The following is a 20,854-nucleotide window of genomic DNA, read 5'->3' as shown; positions in this document are numbered from 1 at the left end:
GACTGAGCCACCCAGGTGCTCCAATAATTAAATGGTATCTGCCATTATTATTTTCATTATGATTAGATCAGGGCACGGTGTTAAACACACAACTGAAGAAAAGCATTTACTATTGCTGAGAAAGGGTTTCTGTCTTGAATATGTGAAGAGTTCTGTCTATTTAATAAGTTAAAGATGAACATACCTGAAGAAAAATAAACCAGGGACGCAGAAAATTAACAAAAGAAATAAATAGTCATTAAACATTTGGAGATCTTTTTTCCCCTTTCTTCTAAAGGTAATATAGATAAAAGCAGTGTGATATCATTGTTTACCTGCCCAATCAACAGAAATAACTTAAAATAATAACATAGTGGTGGCATAGGTACAGGAAAAGGGACAATTCTCGGGCACTCCTCCTGGGAAAACAAATTAGTACATTTGCCATCTCTCTGGAGAACAGATAGAACTAAGCCCTATTCTAGTTTTCAGACTCTCTGCACATTTGGTTCCTTTAGTTCACTGATGACAATCCTCCTTCCTCTTATACATCCTTTAGGTAAGAGACTCAACTCAGTTAATTCTGGCCCTTAGGACTTTGAGTTGGGGATCTCCCCAGGTGCCTGAGTGGGCCCTGGGGCTTGTCCTACAGATGGTCAAAGAACAGGGCAGAGCCCCAGGCATGAAAGCTCCAGGCTATGCTGCTTGGTTCACTTTCCTTGCTCTCCCCAGCTCAGGCTGTCCTGAGAACTCCATGTTCTTTCCAGGAACATGGGCTGAGATTTCAGACCCCATCCCATTAAGCACGCCTTCTGAGAGCTCTCATGGCCTCAGGAAGCAGGGCCTGTCAGAGGAGGAATCAGCAGGGGTAGGAGCATGAGAGCAAGGTTGGGAGGCTGTTCTCTTGGGAGATGCCCACACAAAGAGTGACCTTTACTTTTCCCCTTCTGACACTCACCTCCCCCCAACCATCCCTTCCTCATCCTACATCCGTATTCTCTTCTCTTGCCCAGACTGTGCCTGCAACACACATCTCCTTTTCGCACCTTGTCATGGCCTCTTGCTTTCTAGTTTCCTTTTAGGCTTTGCCCCACTTGACTTTATGTGTTCTCTGTGTGTCCTGCATTCATACTCACCTGCCAGGTGTAGAGTGACAAGGGTTCTGGAATCAAGTCACCCATAAGACTTAGACCACTATTCAGTCTGTCATGGTTCCAGCTCCTGTGAATCTGGGGCTCATGGAGCACATGGCTCTGAGTTGCCCAGGTGGAAAAGGACAAGAACAGTGTGAATTGATGAACTCACCCTGGGTACACATTGAGCCTTTTTAGTGGGTGCCTCAGCTAGTCTTCTAGCAACCTCCCAGTCTACTAAATTCCCCTTTGTCTTCCTTTAGAAAACACTGGAATTTCTCAGCTATATTTATAAAACTCATTGTAATCATTTTAATAAACTACATATTTTTGTGCCTAACTGCCAGACAATATGGTCATGGTTGTGAACATCGCTCAGTGTGTGGCAAATTATATTGATGTAAATTTGTTTTTATCACACTTCAAAAATCTGTCCATAATGTTTTTTTGTAGTTTTATTTCTCATGTCAGGCAGTCACCTGTCCTTAAGCTATAAAAGTTGAAAGGCATGTCTATGTAGGCCCAGACTGGTTGAATAGGCATTTGGACCTAGGTGAGAGAAATGTAATGAGATTACAGTGACGTGGTCCATTACGGGGGCAGAGTAATTAGAGCAGTTAATGAGAAGATATTTATAGGCAAGCAGTTGAGAAATTTCCATATGTAAGGCTGTCCATACCAGCTGTTGTGGGGGAAAAAGCATAAATAAATGTACCCTTACTGCACAAGGTATTGAATACAGGACAGTAGAATAATATCTTAAGAGGGAGACATATCTCTTTTGTCTAGGGTGATTAGTGCAGGGACCTGTAAAAGAACTAAAATTTTGAACTTGATGGATGATCCATTCAAATAGCTAAGATTTGAATAGGAGGAAGAAAAAGGTACTAGGAATGGGAAGTAACACATAAGTACAAGTAGGTGGAAAGATTGTTATAGACAGAGGAGTATTAGAATAAATAATTTATATGTTTTTTACCTACAAGATTGTGGTTGCTGAATAATGGTTCCCAAAGATGTCCAGGTCCTAATCCCTAGAACTGGTGAGTGTTACTTTATATAGCAAGAGACTTTGCAGATGTGATTAAGTTAAGGATCTTGAGATGTGGATTATCTGGGTTGCTCCTGAGTACAGTTATAAGTGCCCCTGTAAGAGGAGCCTGCAGAGATTTGACTACATCAGACGAAGGCAATTTGACTGAAGCAGGACAATTGCAGAGCACTTACATGAGCTTGCAGTTGGGAAAGTCATCTAACACAAAGCCTATTTTATAAGAAAATGTTGAATATCTCATGAAATTTATTGAATAGTGAAATATCTCATGAATTTATTGAGTACTGAAAGTGAAAACAGAATGCTTGGGTGGGTACAGAATGCCAAGCATCACAAGAGTGTATCACATATCGCTAGGCAGCCCAGGAAAAGGTCCAAATTCAAAATTCAAAGTAGTTTCTACTGAATATGTATTGCTTTCACATCATCACAAAGTCAAAAAAATCATGAAGCCAAACCATCACAAGTAAAGACACAAAATAGATGAATAGTTGTCTAGGACTGGCGGGAGAATGGGGAGTGATGGAGGTGCACACGAGGGATCTTTTGAGGGTGATGGGAATGTCCTGAAAGTGGATTATGAGACAATGGCACACCTCTAAGTTTACTAAAAATCACAGAATCGTGCATTTTAAAGGAGTGACTTTTATGTTATGTGAACTATACTTCAATAAAACTGCTAAGGAAAAACCCAAGGAATTTATTGTTGACACATTTTCCTGATCTCCTTCCATCCTAACAGCAAGTCCTGTGATTTTTATGTCCTAAATAACTTAAATCTATCATTTACCTCCATTTTGTTCTTCCCAATATTTTTTAGATTTTCTTTACTTATTTTGAGAGAGAGAGCATGTGTGCATGCAGAGGAGGGGTAGAGAGAGAGGGGGAGAGAGAGAATCCCAAGCAGGCTCTGTGCTGACAACAGGGCTTGATCTCACGACTATGAGATAATGACCTGAGCCAATATCGAGAGTTGGGTGCTTAACCGACTGAGCCACGCAGGCGCCCCTGTTCTGCCCAGTTTTTGTTTAAGATATTCCCAATAATTGCCTATCTGATTTCTTCTGGCACCCCCTTGTGCCTGCCTAGCCGTTCTCTAGTGTGCAAACACAATTTTCTGCTAAAAATATAAATCTGTTCATGTCTACTCAAGTTGGGATTCTTTTCAGATGACATCTGGCCATTTACAAACACTCTACTTATTTTCTGTTGGGTGGCTGCTTTTTTTCTTTTAAACAAATAGGAAGTAATTTTCTTTATATATTACAGACATGGCAGGATAATTTATTAAGACACTTATTTGTTTACTTTTTTTTTTTTTTTTGGTCCTTCTCTATGAGACAAAACCAATATAATCACTTTTCTCTTTTCCATTACCAAAAAAGGCAAGTTTTTGTAAATAAACCTCGTGGGTTATTAACATCTTTTGTATTTCAGGCCAGGTAACAGCAGTGAATAGTAATGAAGAGTGTGCTAGTCTCCCAGAGATTAATTTGAGTGTTAGGGCCCCTGAAGAAAGTATGGCCAAGAGTGAAAGAAGAGAGTACATTTCCTTGAAAGTGGATAGAAAGGAGAATTATCTTTGGGGATGGTGTATTTCCTGCAACTAGAAGAAAGTAGTGACCCAGTATTCATACAGCCCCCAAATGAGGAGATGTGAGTTGGCTGGATTCTAAGTTCAGAGGTGGCGTGTGGATTTTTTTTTTCTTGTGCACTCTCAGGAGGATTCTTATTATATAAATGAACCAAACATAGTCACTGTATATAGGCCCTATGTTTACTTCTTTATAGCAAGTGGGATTCATAGGCTTAAAAGGTCACCAGGGTCAAATTCAAATTTTTACCCATCTGGTTGTCTTAAATGTCACCTTGGTAAGCATATTTTTTGCCTTTTAGAGCATGTATGCTTTGCATACCCATAAAACTACACCCAACATCTGCAAGCCACAGGGTAAAATAAGCCCTCTAGCTATAAAACAACAGCAGCAACAACAACAACCACCCACAAGCTGCTGCTGCCCTTTGGAGCTCTCTGACTCAAAGACTCCCCTTCATTCTGCTGAGCGCCATCTTTTAGACACATAAACCCCCCTCTTAATTCCCTCTCCCCTGGGAGTTTTCTTGGTCCCCCACCCCCACCCCATCTCCCCGCCCTGGCCTTAAGGATGGTGCCTCACCACCACCACATGATGATGGTGGTCTCTGGGTGGTCTCCTGCTGCGTGGGACCTCACCCACACATCCACTTGCCCAGCGGCACCCACATAAAGCTTGTGTGCTACTGCCACACTGTGGTTGTATCTTTTTCTTTCATCAGTCTCCAGATTCCTCAGACTATAGTTCTCATCTTCATGCGGTGATCCTTGTTCCAACACCGCAGCCTCTGCCCAAGACTTTGTTTTTTTTCTCCCTGGCGACGGAATGCTAAGGGTGTGGCAAGTGTAAGCCAATCGCCACTAAGGCTTGTTATATTCCTTCACATTTTAACTTTTTGTTTTTTTTAATTTTTTAATGTTTATTTTATTTTTGAGAGAGAGAGAGAGAGAGAGAGCGTGAGAAGGGGAGGGGCAGAGAGACAGGGAGACACAGAATCTGAAGCAGGCTCCAGGCTCTGAGCTGTTAGCACAGAGCCCACCGCAGGGCCAAACCCACAAACCGGGAGATCATGACACGGCCAAAGTCGGATGCTTAACCGACTGAGCCACCCAGGTGCCCCACATTTTAACTTTTTAACACAGTTTTATTGAGATGTAATTGACATATGATAAACTGCACATATTTATTTGAATTGTCTAATTTCGTAAGTTTTGACATATGTCTATGCCCATTAAATCATATCCAACATTTACCAAATTTCATGCCCTTTAGTTATTCCTTCTTCTCACCTTCCCTACCCCCAATCCCCAAGCAACCACTGATCTGCTTTCTTTTCACTACAGATTAATTTCCATTTTCTAGAGTTTTATAGAAATGGAATCATACACTATGTACTATCTTTTGTTTGGCTTCTTTAACTCAATTTAATTATTTTGAGATTCATCTATGCTGTTGTGTGTATCAATAGCTCATTCCTTTTTCTTGCTGGGTGGCATTTCATTAAATGGATACACTGCAATTCATTTATCCATTTACCTAATGGTAGAAATTTGAGTTGGTTCTAGTTTTTGGTGATTGCAAATAAAGCTGCTGTGAACGTTCATGTAAAAGTCTTTGTGTGACCATACGTTTCTTTTTCTCTGGAGTAAAACCTACTAGTGGAATGGCTGGGTCAAACGGTGGATGTGTATTTACCTTTCTAAAAACCTACTGAGCTGTTTCCAAATTTGTTTGTATCATTTTATATTGTCACCAGCACTATTAGGAGAAATCCAGTTCACCGACATTCTTACTGACACTTGGTAAAGTCAGTCATTTTCATTGTAACCATTCTAGTAGGTGTCTGGTGGTATCTCATTGTGGTTTTAAGTAGCATTTCCTTGAACACTAAGGATATTGAACAACTTTTTCATGTGCTTATTTGTTTGCCATCCATATATCTTCTTTTCTGAAGTGCCTGTTAAAACATTTTCCTATTTTTTTATTGGATTATTTGCATTTTCATTGTTGCATATTCTGGATACAAGTCCTTTTTATATATGTGTGTGTGTGTGTGTGTGTGTGTGTGTGTATGATGCAAATACATATGCATTCATATATATGTTATAATGCATATATATGTACAGTTGTATATATATTATAATGCATATATGTGTGCATTTGTATACAATGCATATATATATGGATTCATATATATTACAATGCATATATATATTATAATACACATATATGTGCATTCATATATATTATAATGGATATATATGTGCATTCGTATATATATTATAATGCATATATGTGCATTCATATATATTATAATGCATATATATATGCATTGCATCTAGTATGGATGTGTAATGTTTATCAGTTTTCTCTTCAATACTGCTTTAACAGCATCCCACAAATTTTGCTACGCTATGTGATTCTTTTCAACAGTAGTCAGATCAAAATATTTTCTAATTTCCATTTTGATTTTATGTTTGTCCCATGGATTATTTAGAATTGGTTTGTTTAGTTTCTATATATTTTGAGATTTTTGAGAGGTCTTTCTCTTACTCATTTATAATTTCATTCCAATGTCAGAGAATATATTTTGTTTAACTTGGATCCTTTTGAGGTTATTAAGACTTGTTTCACGGCAGAAAGTTTGGTGTATCCTGGTAAGTGTTCTGCAGGAGCTTGAAAAAATATGTATTTGCTTTTGTTGTATGGAATGTTCTATAAATGTAACTGGGGATAAATTTGTTGTTAATTTGGTTCAAGTCCTCAATATTCTTGCTGATTTCCTGCCTACTTGACCTATCAGCTATTGAGAAATGGATATGGAAGCTCAAACTGTAATATATGGATTTCACTTCTCCTTATAGTTCTTTCTGTATTTGCATCTTGTAATTTGAAGCCCAATTTTTAGGGGCATAAAAATTTAGGATTGTTACGTCCTGTTGATTAATCGAACCTCATATTTGGAAATGACCCTCATTAGCCTTGGTAATATTCTTTGTTTTGAAATCTGCTTTATCTGATATTACTATAGCACTCCAGCTTTCTTTTGATGAACACTAGCATGGTATATGTTTCTACATCCTTTATTGTTACCTTCTTTATGTGTCTTCATATAAAGTGTATTTCTTGAAGGCAGTATATACTGAATCTTGTTTTGTTTTTTAAAATCCCAGTCTATCATTAGCTTTTAATTGGTATGCTAAGACCATTTACATTTAATGAGATTATTGATACAGTTAGTTGGAGTCTAACTCCTGCTATTTGTTCTATTTGTCCCTTCCATTTTTTCCTCCCTTTTCTGATTTTGGGGCCTTCACTTGATTTATGAATTTTTTTTATTCCACTTTTATCTCCTTTGTTGACTTTTTAACTACAGCTCTTTGTTTTAATTCAGTGGTTGCATTAGGATATACAGTATATATCTATAAATTATAGCTTACTTTCAACTGATACTGTACTACTTCACTCAGTATAAAAACCTTATGCTAGTATACTTGGATTCCTCTCAGATTCTATGCTATTTTCATGCATTTTACTTTGGAATACGGTATAAATCCCATTATACATTGCTACTAGTTTTGGTTAGTCTGTTTTATTTTAAATAAATTTAAATTAAAAAAAAAAAGCAGGGCACCTAGGTGGCTTAGTCGGCTGAGCGTCTGACTTAGGCTCAGGTCATGATCTCATAGTTCGTGAGTTCAAACCCCACGTCAGGCTCTGTGCTAACAGCTCAGAGCCTGGAGCCTGCTTTCGAATTCTGTGTCTCCTTCTCTCTCTGCTCTTCCCCCCACTCACACTTTCTCTCTCTCTCTCAAAAATAAATAAACATTAAAAAATAATAACAAAAAAATCATATGTATTTTCCCATTTAATTAAATACCATTTATAATGTTCTTCATTCAAAAATAAATAAATATTAAAAAATAATAACAAAAAAATCGTATGTATTTGCCCATTTAATTAATTACCATTTACAATGTTCTTCATTCCTTTGTGGAGATTCACATTTCCAATTGGTATAATTTTCTCTTTGCCAGTTTACCTTCCCTGTTTGCTGGTGATGACTTTTTGTAAGCTCTGCAATCTAAGAATGCTTTTATTTTGCCTTCGTTTTTTAAAGATATTTTTACCAGGTATAGAATTTCTACCTTGACAACTTTCTTACTTTGAGTACTTTAATATTTTCCTGCTCTCTTCTTACTTACATTATTTCAGAAAAGAAATCTAACATCACCCCTCTCTTTGCTTCTCCAATCCTAGCATGCCATTTTTCTGAGGCTGCTTCTAAGGTTTTCTTTTCATGACTAGGTCAGGGTTGTTTTCTTCCCAGTTTGGTTATGATGTGCCTTGGTATAGTTTTCTTCATGTTTTGTGCTTGGAGTTCATTGAGCTTTTTTTTGATTTGTGAATTTATACTTTCCATCAACTTTTGAAAGTGTTTGGCTATTACTGCTTCTAATTTTTTTTTCTATCCCCCTGCTTCTCCTTTTCAAAGACTCTAATTACTCATCTGAAGTCACTTGAATTAATTCTACAGCTTGCTGATGCTCTTTTCACTCTTTGTTTTCTTGTTTGATGTTTCATTTGGATCATTTCTATAACCTTCAGATTCACTAATCTTTGTTCTGCAATATCTAATCTGCCATTAATCTCATCCAGTGTACTTTTCATCTCACACATTTTAGTTTTTATCTTTAAAAGTTTCAAAGTTTGATTTGTTTTTTTCTATTGTCTATGAATCTACTTAATTTTTTGCACATAAGAAATCCAGTTATAATAATAATTAAAAAAAATTTTTTAATGTTTATTTATTTTTTGAGAGACAAAGCATGAGGAGGGGAGGGGCAAAAAGAGTGGGAGACACAGAATCCAAAGCAGACTCCAGGCTCTGAGCTGTCAGCACAGAGCCCAACACAGGGGCTCAAACCTGTGAACCATCAGGTCATGACCTGAGCCGAAATCAAGACTCAGATGCTTAACTAACTGAGCCACCCAGCCGCCCTTATAATAACAGTTTTAATGTCTTTATTCTATGCCTTCTTATGGCCAAATGCAATTGAATGATTATTCTCCTCAGTATGGTTTTTGTTTATCTGCTTCCTTTTTTAGTAATTTTCTAAAAGTTTTTATTTATTTATTTTGAGAGATAGACAGTGTGTGTGAGTGGGGAAGGGGCAGAGAGAGAGAGAGGGAGAGAGAATCCCAAGCAGGGTCTATTCCATCAGCATGGAGCCTGACTCAGGGCTCAATCCCATGAACTGTGAGATCATGACCTGAGCGGAAACCAGGAGTCGGACGCCTAACCGACTGAGTCACCCAGGTGCCCCCAGGCTTAGTTATTTTTGATTGGATGCCAGATGTTGTGAATTTTACCTTGTTGGTTTACCAGGTAAGGATAATTTTGCATTCCTATAAATTTTCTTGAACTATTTTCTGGGATGCACATAAGCTATTCGGAACCACTCGATCCTTTTGATTTGTTAGGCAGGTGCAGAGCAGTTGCAGCCTAAGGCTAATTATTGCCCATTACTGAGGCAAGACCTTCCTGAGTACTCTACCTAATATCCCATGCATCTTGACTTTTTCCAGCCTGGTTAGTGGGGTTAGGCACTATCTTCTCTGATCCTTTTAGATAATTCTTTCCCCAGCCTCAGGTGGTTTTCTCCCACACTCATGATAAACAGTACTCTGCTGCATACTTGAGAGAAACCCTGTGCAGATCTCCACGTTTCTGTTCAAGGCAGTGCTCTCCTTTCTAGTACTGTGTCCTGTGGACTCAAGTTTCTTGGCCTCCTTGTTTCCTCAATTCCTCCTCCTCATCTCCTGTAGTTTTCAGGCTCCTCCTGTTTGCCAACCCTTCACTTGTGCCTGAAATCTCTCTCCAGGCAGTAAGCCAGGCAAATTGTAGGACTCACCTTGTTAGTTTCCTGTATCTCAAAGATCAGTGTGTTTGGTTGTCTCATGTTAGTGTCTTGAAACTAATTTTTCCAGCATTTTATCAGTTTTAAAAATTGTTTCAGGTGGGAGGGTAAATCAGGTCCGTGTTACTCCATCTTGACTAGAAGATTATATTCATCCTTATGTATGCTTTCATTTTAAAACCAAATCTGGGGGTGTCTGGGTGGCTCAGTCAGTTAAGTGTCTGATTCTTGGTTTTAGCTCAGGTCATGATCTCATGGTTCACGAGTTCAAGCCCCATGTTGGACTCTGTGCTGACAGCGTGGAGTTGGTTTGGGATTCTGTCTTTCCCTCTCTCTCTGCTCCTCTCCCTCTCACTCTCTCTGTCTCTCTCTCTAAGTTAATAAATTAAAAAAAAATTTAAAAACCTGTATGTTAAAAAAACCACAAAAATTAGGGGTGCCTGGGTCACTCAGTCAGTTAACCATCTGACTTCGGCTCAGGTCATGATCTCATGGCTGGTGAGTTCTAGTCCTGCGTTGGGCTCTGTGCTGACAGCTCAGAGCCTGGAGCCTGCTTCGGTTTCCATTTCCATCTCTCTCTGCCCCCTCCAACACTTGTGCTCTGTCTCTATCAAAAATAAATAAACATTAAAAAAAATTAAAATTAAAATTAAAATAAATAAATAAAACCAAGTCTAGGGGAGCCTGGCTGGCTCAGTCGGTAGATCCTGCAACTCTTAATCTCAGGTTTGTAGGTTTGGGCCCCACGTTGGGTGTGGAGATTGCTTGAAAATAAAATCTTAAAAAAAAAAAAAAAGTTTAAAGTGTTTTTGTCTAAACAGGCTCCTTAAAATTTTTGGAGATAAACCACCTCTCCTTGCTTTTCTAGTGAGGAGGTAAATCTATCATGGCAGAGTTGCACTCATAATGAGTTAATGATGCAAAAGCTAAGAAATATAGGAGTTTGATGAAGATCTCATAGGAAATAAGAATACTTTGTGAAGGCATAGATGAGCATTTTGCTTTTACTGCTGTAGAATATTGGGAAAGAGAGAAATTCTTTACAGCACAAGAAATTCTTTACCAAATTCTTTGGTAGCTCAAAGGGATATCAATGGCTTTTGTGTTAAGTTTCAAAAATGTTAGTTGTTTAAAAGGGGAGGAAAAAACAACCCTATGTTCCATATTAAGACAATTGATAACAGAAAGAGAAACTATGATGATAACAGAAAGAGGAACTATGAAACTATGATGATCAACACTCATGTACAAAACTGTAACTTTCTGTTTTACTAGGGCAAATGCAGATACTTTGATTTTCCTAACTATGTAAGAAAGGCAGAAGACACCTAAAATTGTAACAGAGGTAAATTGTGCTGCCACCCTTAAGAGCTAGGGTTTTGGTGCAGATACAATGGATTGAGAAAAGAAATTCATACTTTTCTTACACCTGAGTTTGAGAAGCACTTTCACACTGATCACATTTTCAAAGCACTTAAAAATTTTTTTGAACATTTTTTATCTATTTTTGAGAGGCAGAGAGAGAGACAGAGCACTAGCAGGGGATGAGCAAAGGGAGAGATGGAAAGACAGAATCTGAAGCAGGCTCCAGGCTCTGAGCTGTCAGCACAGAGCCCAACGTGGGGCTGGAACCCAGTAACCAACTGTGAGATCATGACCTGAGCTGAAGTTGGACACTTAACCAGACCCACCCAGGCACCCCCAAAGCATTTTTTTTCCCAAGCTGTTGCTGGTTTTTGAAGTTTATTTTTTTGGTGTCTTCTGCTATTAGAGATCATTGTCATGTTATTTGTTTTGGGGTCAGATTTTCTTTGTACTCATGTATACAGGTATGTAATTCAGTCTATGCATGTGTAATCAAGCTTTTCAATAATTCAATAATTTTCTTTGTGGCTGTGCTCTTGTTTGGTTTAAGAAAGACATCCTTCACTAGCTCCAAAATTGTGAAAAATATTCTACTATATATACTTGTATCATTATAATATCCTTAATGTTGTTTTAAAAATATTACTTTGACCTCTAGTCCATCATACATGGAGGAATGTGTTTGTGTGCGTATGGGTGGGTGGGTGTGAACACTGAAATCTGTTTTTTTTTCTTTCTTTCTTTCTTTCTTTCTTTCTTTCTTTCTTTCTTTCTTTCTTTCTTTCTTTCTTTCTTTCTTTCTTTCTTTCTTATAATCTCTACACCCAATGCAGGGCTCAAACCCATAACCCCAAGGTCAAGAGTCACATGCTCCACTGACTGAGCCAGACAGGTTCCCCTATTTTTTCTTGATATAGAACCCACTGTCTCACTGGGCTTTATTTTCCTTTTCCCTGGCAAAATCTATGAAATATTCTATCCTAATATATTCTATGCTTCTATTTTCCTGTTATTTCTGATCACTGAGAAGGACCAAATTATGAGATCAAGCCATATCAGTGGCGATATCTTAGTCTGTACCTGCTAAACTCACACTGACATTACAGAAAAAAAAATAGCAGATAACAATGTAACAAACCTCAAAAAAAATTTTTTTATATAGAATCATACAATAAAAAAGGTAATTAAGGCATGCATAAATATAAACTTGCAGGAAACTGCAAACAAATACAAAGAGATTTTTGTCATCCCGGAGCTGGCTTGACTCCATTTTTGCAATATAAGATGTCAAAATTACTCTATATTTGTGCTCTGAAGATTGATTTTCAATTATTGGTAACTCTTATTTTGCGTACATCTATTAAGATCTGGTTTTGGACACATGTTCTTAAATATGAAGTGCCAGTATCTCAAACTGCCGCATTTGATATCAGTTAACTTCCACTTTTGCATCAGGAAGAGTCAGTTCCTTTCTGTATTCTGTCTCTGTGAGCTCAAATATTCAGGTCTTTACCAGGGCCTGGGCCCTAGTAAATGTCTTGAACAAAAGATGTGCATTTCAGGGAAGTCACTGATCCTCTTAGGACCTACAAAAATCACATTTTTCTCTAGATTTTCTCAACCTGACACCATTCTCAGTTTGGCTAGGGGTGTAAAGGTCAGAAGCATAAATATTGCCTCAAAATGTTTAAACAGAGTCTAAATTTGAGGTTAGCTAAAACCTAGATTTTTCTTATGGAATTCAACGAAGAGATATTCTGGGATTTACTCATAAAGGTAAGTCTAACTCTAAAGACTGAGTTTTTATCTTTGCTTAACCACTCAAACTAAGGAACTGACTCTTCCTGCTACTGAGCAAAAGTGGAAGTTAACTGATATCAAATGTGGCAGTCTGAGAAATTGGCACTTCATATTTAAGAACACGTCCAAAACCAGATCTTAAAAATCCATTTCGTAAGTGACATTTCTTAGAACTAACTTATTTTAAATTTGAAAAATAGATAGCTTTAAAGACAACAATAAGAAATCAACCATTCAGAAATAACAGGTTATTGAGGTTTTGTTTTGGTTCCTCCGCCCCCACCACATAATCTATATTTCCATTAATTGGGATCATGTTGTAGATATAGTTCAATGTTTTATTTTTTCCCCAGCCATTTGTTATGGACATTTGCCACTGGTCTCCATCCCTTTCTTGTTTTGTAGGTAACAACCCTTCCTTTGGTCAGCAACTGGAATTCTGCTGGAATTTTAATGGTGTGGTTTTGCCTTTACTTCCCCGAGGAGGACATGTGTTACAGGTTGACCAATCAGAAGACCTCACAATCCTGGATTTACGCATGTGACAGAAACAAGGCCAATCGGTAAAGTTATTTTCTATATTGGATGAAAGTGGGAGAGGATGACACTTCCTACTGTGACCTTAAATATAGGCTATAAAGGTAACAATGATTTTCTCTGCCATTACATTGAGAGACCCTGCATGAGAATGAAGTTAGCATAGAAAACAGTGGTGGAAGAGAGAGAAAATAAGAGTGCAGTGAAAGATTTAATTTCTTCATCCTGCTGTGCCTCTTGGACTTGTTTTCTGTGAGTCAATATAGTTCCTCTTGTGTTTAAGTTAATTTGTTTGGTACTTCTATCACTTGTGACCAGATAATCCTACTACTATAATATTAAATATATTTCATATTTTTAAATTTTCATTGGTTAATTTATTTGTAAATTCTGGAAAACAATCTATTCTATAATATATAATTCTCTGACTACAGAATGCTATCTCAAATATTAGCTTTTACTACAGTGGTTATTATTGTTTTTACCATATTTATGAACATATCAGACTCAATTTAACCTTTCCTCAAATTTTTGGATATTTATGTTTTCAAATTTCAAATTTTTGTCTTTATTAAGTAAAGCTTACTGTCCATATTTCTATATAAACTATTGCTGCTTAGAATCTTAGCTATTACAAGTGGGGGGATATTATCAGGTTTTCAAAGCTTTTTATTATATTTGCCAACTTTTTCACTGTGATCACAAATGAGTGATTGCCCACCTTATCTCACTCGCCAGCATTGAGTTTATGAGGTATTGTAACTGTTACCAATTTGTAAGATACAATTTTAATTTTTCCTTTTGTGATTGAAGCTATATAACTATTACACAATCATAATCCTTTGATGCCTTATTGTAAGATCTGTTAAAAGTCTTGCATTTTAAAAATGATTTACTTTTAAAATACAACCTAATAATCTCTCTGAAATATGTATTTGTCTCCCTGGGGAGACTTTGACCCATCTTACTCTTTTATTTTATTTTTTTAAATTGTGACCAGGGACTCAAGACCTGCATAATAGAAAAGGCCCGGGATAGACAACCTCTCTCAGGCCCTTCCCTGCCTATACACCTATAAGTTACCCTAACCCTCCCAAGCACGTTTAAAAGCGGAGAGGAAAAGTGGGACTCAATCAGATATGTGCACACCCATGTTCAAAGAAGCATTATTCACTATAGCCAAACAGTGAAAGCAATTCATCTCAATTTTTTTCCAAAAACATTTACTGAAAAGGCCTAAAACTTCCCCACTATTTTGGGATGTTTTCTATGTCATAAATTACATTTTTATGTATACAAAGGCAGTGCTTCTCAAACCTTAGTGGGCTAAGACTCACCTTGTGAACTTGTTTATAGTGCAAATATATGGGCCCATTCACAGAGGTTCTGATTAATGAGGTTTGAGCAAAACCCAGGGAATCTGCAATCCACAGGGCGTCCAGGTGGTTCTGCTGTGTGAGGTTGCCAGGCAAAAACTTAAGAAGCATTGCATGAGCATGTTTCAATCCGTCTGTTCTCTGTTCTCTGTTTCTGTCTCTGTCTGTCTATCTGTCTTGCCCATTTACTGCAAATTCCCATTCCTACCCTGTGCCCCAAGCAACCACTAATCTACTTTCTGTTCTGTCTCAGTACTAACTTTTGAACAGGTAGAAGAATGAATGTGAGTTGCTTTATTAGATATTGAAATATTTTATTGAAATATTGACTTATTAGAATAAGTCAAAGCATATCACTGGCAAGTGAATAGATAAAACCATCATCAAAACACAACAGATAGTTCAGAAACAGAATTGTTTAATATATAAGCTAACTTTTAAATTAGTGATGAGGGACCCCAAATCATTGGTACTGGGATTATGGAAAAATCATGTGAAAACAAAACCCACCTCTCACTATACTTCAAAATAAATTCCAGATGGGTAAGAGACTTAACATTTTTCAAAAATCCATAAAAGTAATACAATAGAATAGAAGCAAAAATGCATATAATTTGGGGTCAGAAAGGATTTTGACAAGTATGAAACTACAATCTGAATTCATAAATAAAAAAATTAAGAAGTTTAGGATACAAAAGTCAAGGAGGTATCCTGGGCAGGCCCTGAGGCATGTCCTCAGCAGGAGCCTGAACTCTGCTCTCCACGAACCTGTTGTTCCGTTTTCTGCAGCCCAAGATGCCGCAGACACTCCAGGTTCTCATTTATGGGAATGTGTGCTAAGCTCCCTGGACTTTCACAATGGTCTCACTCTCCTGAAGAGACTCCCCAGGGGAGTCTGATAAGAGTGTAGAAGCAGGGATGGGAGGAAGGGTTCGTGCTTATGGCCACACCAAGACTGCCCAGTCTCACGTCACCACTGCAGGCCAGTTTTTCTTTCCAGTCCCATTCTCTGCTCTCCTGCCTTCAATCCTCCTGTTCTCTCTACTTTCTCATATGTGCCCTCCACATCTGCCTTTTTAAAAAAAATGTTTATTTATTTTTGAGAGAGAGAGCAAGTAGGAGGGGCAGAGAGAGAGACAGAGGATCTGAAGCAGGCTCTGCACTGACAGCAAAGAGCCAGATAATGGGTTTGAACTCACAAACCTTGAGATCATGACCTGAGCTGAAGTAAGATGCTTAACCAAGTGAGCCATTCAGGCACCCCAACATCTGCCTGTCTCTAACTCCTCCATTCTCTGACTTTTTCTACTCACATATACAAAGGTTAGATCCAACCTGTTTCCATCTCCACGTAGCTCAGAGTCTCTGGGTTATGAGTATTGGAGAATCACTCAGGTTGCCTTAAGGGAAGACTTCTCTTATGCCAAGGCCACAGTGGAGTAAGAAAACCCAGGAAACTCTCCTGCAGCAGCTCAGCTAGGCTTCATGGCACGTGGGCCAGCACGTGGGCCAATTTCTTACAGCACTCCAGTGGTTCAAACACAATTCTAGTCCTCCCCACTTATTTTTTTTTTTTTAGTAGGCTCCACACCCATCACAGAGCCCAATGTGGGGCTTGAACTCACGACCCTGAGATGAAGACCTGAGAACAAGAGTCAGACGCTCAACTGACGGAGCCACTCAGGCGCCCCTGGTTCTTGCCACTTTTGTGATCTCTGTGTTTCTGTTAGTTTCTTCTGACAGAGTTACAAAGACAGCCTAGAGAAGGAAGCACAGGTTAGCCTCAGGAAGGGAAACTAGACTGATAAGGGCCACAGAATAGCAGTGAAGAACCGAATTGTAGATGTCAGACAGACTTGTGACCTGAGCATGAACCAGGGTTTTGCCAGGCCCAATGTAAGATTTTAAGCAACCTCCTTTCACAAAGAGATGCTGATTACAATGAAGACAAAAACAATACTAAAAAACAACATGTCTATCATAAGGCTGTTTGGATGATGAAGATGGTAATGTATAGATAGTGCTTTGTACATCATTGCTTGTTGTGTTAGCCATTATTATTTATTATTTGTATGTATATTTATTTATGTACAAATAAATATTATTTATACATGTTACTTATGTATTTATTTCAGCTGCTCACAGTTGTTTTTCTCCCTTTCTACTCCAAGCTCCTGTGCTCTAAGGGGAGGCCAATTCCCCCAATATCAGGATCTCTGCAGCCCAGCCCTGAGGCATCCATTCTCTGAAACATAGACACCACAAGGACTGAACAAGGTCAAGAGACTCCAGGCACAGGTAGGCCTGGAAGCCTGTTCTCCAGTGTACCTAAAGCACTTGCCTTTGTCTGGGAAGTCTCCTTGGAGAATTGATTAACAGCCAGATTTGGAGTAGAAATGGAAAATGATAGATAGGCCCAGGAGTTCTCTGTGAGAGATGACACTTTGTACTAAAGGGTAGAATGTCCCCTGGTATCTAGCAGTTGGGCACAATCCCTGTAACACATGTTACTACTGTTCAGGCTCTTGCAAGGAAAGTTTTAAAATAATTATTTAACATAACGACCACAAAGCTTAGTAATAATGTGCTTCATTAGTATGTAACAAATTAAACATTTTCATTTCTTTTTAAGGTAGGACAATTTTTTAAATAATGTAAGTCATCTCAGTTTTACACATTTGTGTTGCAGAGACACTTGCTCATGTGTATTTAAAGTACTGGGGGGTATTGGGGTGCCTGGATGCCTCAGTTGGTTAAGCATCCAAGTCGTGATTTCAGCTCTGGTCTTGATCTCAGGGTTTGTGAATTCGAGCCCTGCATCAGGCTCTGCACTGGCAGTGAGGGGCCTGCTTGGGATTCTCTCACTCTCCCTTTCTCTCTGCCCCTCCCCTGCTCACACTCTCTCTCTCAAAAATAAATAAACTTAAAATAAATAAATAAATAAATAAATAAATAAATAAATAAATAAATAAAGTACTGGGGGATTTTGGTGCAGCCTGCTGTGGGGTGAATAGACAGGCAGATGCACTGACAGCGAGGAAAGTAAGGACTGAAATATCTCCTTACTGATGAGGTAAGGAGAGGTACTGATGAGGTCACTGTAACTCTGCAGACAGGCTCACAGGGTGGAGAGAGTTTAGGGATGCAAAACCTGATCACAGCAGAAACCATGAAGTCTACCTAAGAGAAGAAAAAAATAGGATAAAAAAACACCCCCACAAGGTAAGTGATGCCCCTTGGTGGCAGAGCCATTCTGAGTGGTAACAGCAGGCAGAGGAGGCTACAAAATGGACCGAGCAGCTCCAGGCAAGGAGGTCGTGCTGAAAGCATACTCACAAAGAAAAGCAGATGGTGTTCATCTGACCCCATGTACCTTGCTTGATCCCTTCTCCCAGGGCGTCTATGGTCTGAGATGAGCAAGAGGACAAGTCATAAGATGAAGAATTTTCCTCATAGCAGCGGGCGGAGGGGAGGGAGGATCACTTACAGCTCTCTACGGTGTGAGTTCACAACTCCTAAGAAGAGAACAGATGCATTTGTTCCGGATGGTGGGAGCCTCTTCTCTGCCTGTCTGTCTATCTGTCTGTCTCTCTCTCTCTCTCTCCCCTCTCCCCACTGCTGTCTTGACCTCCTCTCTCCTTCCCTCCTGCCCTCCATCTCTCCTTTTCTCTCTTCCTCATCCTTCCTTGTTTGCTCACTGCTCTCTCTCCTTTTCTCTCCCTCCTTCCTTCACCTTTTCCTCTCATATCGACAGTCTTCTGACTGAGTACAGGCCTAGGAAGGTTACTTTTTAGTCCATACTTCAGAAATGGTTAAATATATTCTGAATTATCAATTTGAATACTGCTCAAAGTCTTCGAGCTCAGAACGGCGGTAAGTGGCAGAAAGGAATGTTGCCCAGCACGGGAATAGAAGTGGGCACAGTATGGAAATGGCTCACATCCCCTTATCTCTCGTAGTCCCCCCTGGAAAGCATGTGGACTCTGATCACCCTGCGGCCCCTCACTCTGCTGCTCCTGCTGCTCCTGCTACTGCAGCCACTGCAGTTGAAAATCTTGCACAAATATGTTCCGTTGTCAGCGGAAGAGATAGAGCAATTTGAAGATTATTTGGAGGAAATGCGCAGCACAGGACCTACCCTACCAACCCCTAAGGATGTTTTCAAAAGGCGCACCATTATCGATCTGGGAAGACCCTTAACTGATTCCAACTACTGCACTGATGAAATAAAGATGAAAAATGTCCACAACAGATTCCGTTGTGTAAAAGAACATTTCTTCCTCCAGATATCATTTGAGGAACTGCAAGACATCTGTAACAACCTGTTTGTGTCTTGTAAGAATGGGGTGAAGAGATGTCACAGGAGCAGGCAATCAATAAAAGGAGTGTACTGTAATTTAATCGAAGGAGTGGTAATGACAGACTGTGTCTATGAATCTTCTTACAGGCAGGGACAGGTCCTTATGACTTGTCGATGGCAAAATGATATTCAAGAAGTTATCCCTGCTTACATAAATGATATTATGGAGATAAATGATACTATCAAGGAGAAACATGTCCTCCACGGTTACTTCCAGTGACCCTTCTAAAAGAGTATTCTCTAAGACGCCAAGAGTAGGACACATCGCTCGCCATATGGATCCTTACAGTTCAAAATTGAGAACGGTAACGTTGATCCTATCAATTTTAATCATCCACCTTCTTCCCTTCTTCTCCTGACACCATGCAAACAATGTGGGCTAAGTTCGCAGACGGTGCTCTGGGATGTGGCTTCAAACAGGTCACGTCATTTACCACATTTTGGATGTGTTTGGAGGGTGAATGCCTGAAGGGAAAGGGTGGCTGGTTCCAAGAGGGACAGGAAATGGTTATCTGGAGTGTGCTCCTATGTTGTCTTCATGTACATCTCTAGCTCAGTAGAAATAATAAAGTGCATTGACCTAGTGAAGTGTCTCTGGTATGGTTATGTGGGGTTTCTGGGTTGGGAATTACTTTTCTCTGTGATGTAATTTGAAAGAAAAAGAACCTAAAGCTCCTCAAGAAATTGTGAAATTAAACTTTCTAGTGCTATATTTGTAGATATTTCACCCATTCTGTTCTTTCCACACAACAAAATACTCAACGAAAACATAAAGATGTAGATTCTAATAGAGACATCTCAGGATAAATACTGAAATATTCAGGATGGCAAGCTCCCCGAGGTACTTTTCAAGTGTCCAATAGTATTTTTGTAGATTCCCACACCTTTGCTTTAGCTTAGGCAGCAACACTGTTCACAAAACTACAAAAAATTCCTCACTTTCTGGCAGTCACATTTATTCACAATCCCTTTCCTGGCTTGCCAGTAGATGTGGCTTCATTTGAGAATACACCACTTCCAAAAAAGGCTGGAGAATCTGTATGATGAAGGAAATCTATTTGTCCAGTTCAGGTAATAATTTCTCTCCCTTTGTGAAATCTCTTAACATCTTTTTTAAAGTTTGTTTATTTATTTATTTTGAGAGAGAGAGAGAGAGAGAGAGAGAGAGAGAGAATGAGAATGGGAGAGGGGCAGAGAGACAGGGAGAGAGAGAATCCCAAGCAGGCTCCGAGCTGTAAGTGTGGAACCCAAGGCGGGGCTCAGTCTCACAAACTATGAGATTCTGACCTGAGCCAAAATCAAATGTTGGATGCTTAATTGACTGAACCACCCAGCCCCCCCTTAATATCTTTTCGTTATTATTTTCAATAACTTAAGGCAAATGGGATAAGAAGGAGTGAAGGGAGATGGTAGGGAGAGTGTCTGTTACTTTTGCACATCGTACTGAAATCCAATCCACTTATTTCTTCCCCAGTCCTTATTCTTGTCTTCAGACTCAGAGCTAAGATCCTACTTTATCAATTAGTTGATGCAAATAAGGGTCTAGGGACAAAGATTCAGATCCCATTTCAGTGACTAAGGGGGAACCACTGTTCACATGGAGACTTGTGGCTTTTAATCGTAATGTCTGAGTGAATGAGGATCCCATCAAACTTTAGAAATTTCCATCTCTAAAAGTCAACCTTCAGCTGAAGAAGTTCTGCATATAGGCTAGCATGAGTACGTGCTATGGAC

At 39.0% G+C, this 20,854-nt stretch overlaps 1 protein-coding gene across 4 annotated transcripts in view; it reads left to right on the top strand.

Moving 5' to 3' along the window:
• RNASE9 (ribonuclease A family member 9 (inactive)) overlaps positions 1 to 19,704 on the top strand; it is a 55,120-nt gene extending 35,416 nt beyond the window's left edge. Inside the window, exons 1-4 of one of the 4 annotated variants that reach the window (XM_053889233.1) lie at positions 12,941 to 13,000; positions 13,253 to 13,488; positions 16,932 to 17,058; positions 18,720 to 19,704. In XM_053889233.1, the coding sequence (XP_053745208.1) occupies positions 18,735 to 19,340 (606 nt within the window). In that variant the 5' untranslated portion in view covers positions 12,941 to 13,000; positions 13,253 to 13,488; positions 16,932 to 17,058; positions 18,720 to 18,734 and the 3' untranslated portion in view covers positions 19,341 to 19,704. Of the gene's footprint in view, positions 1 to 12,940; positions 13,001 to 13,252; positions 13,489 to 16,931; positions 17,059 to 18,719 lie in introns of those variants that run through there. The other 3 variants (XM_053889232.1, XM_053889234.1, XM_053889235.1) reach the window with 3 other exon arrangements.
• Positions 19,705 to 20,854: the final 1,150 nt, after the last annotated feature.

This window comes from Panthera pardus, unplaced genomic scaffold (genome assembly GCF_024362965.1).
Source record: "Panthera pardus isolate Hobbes unplaced genomic scaffold, ASM2436296v1 HiC_scaffold_24, whole genome shotgun sequence".
NCBI classification, from domain to species: Eukaryota; Metazoa; Chordata; class Mammalia; order Carnivora; family Felidae; genus Panthera; species Panthera pardus.
This window is presented reverse-complemented; position numbering and strand designations above follow the sequence as displayed.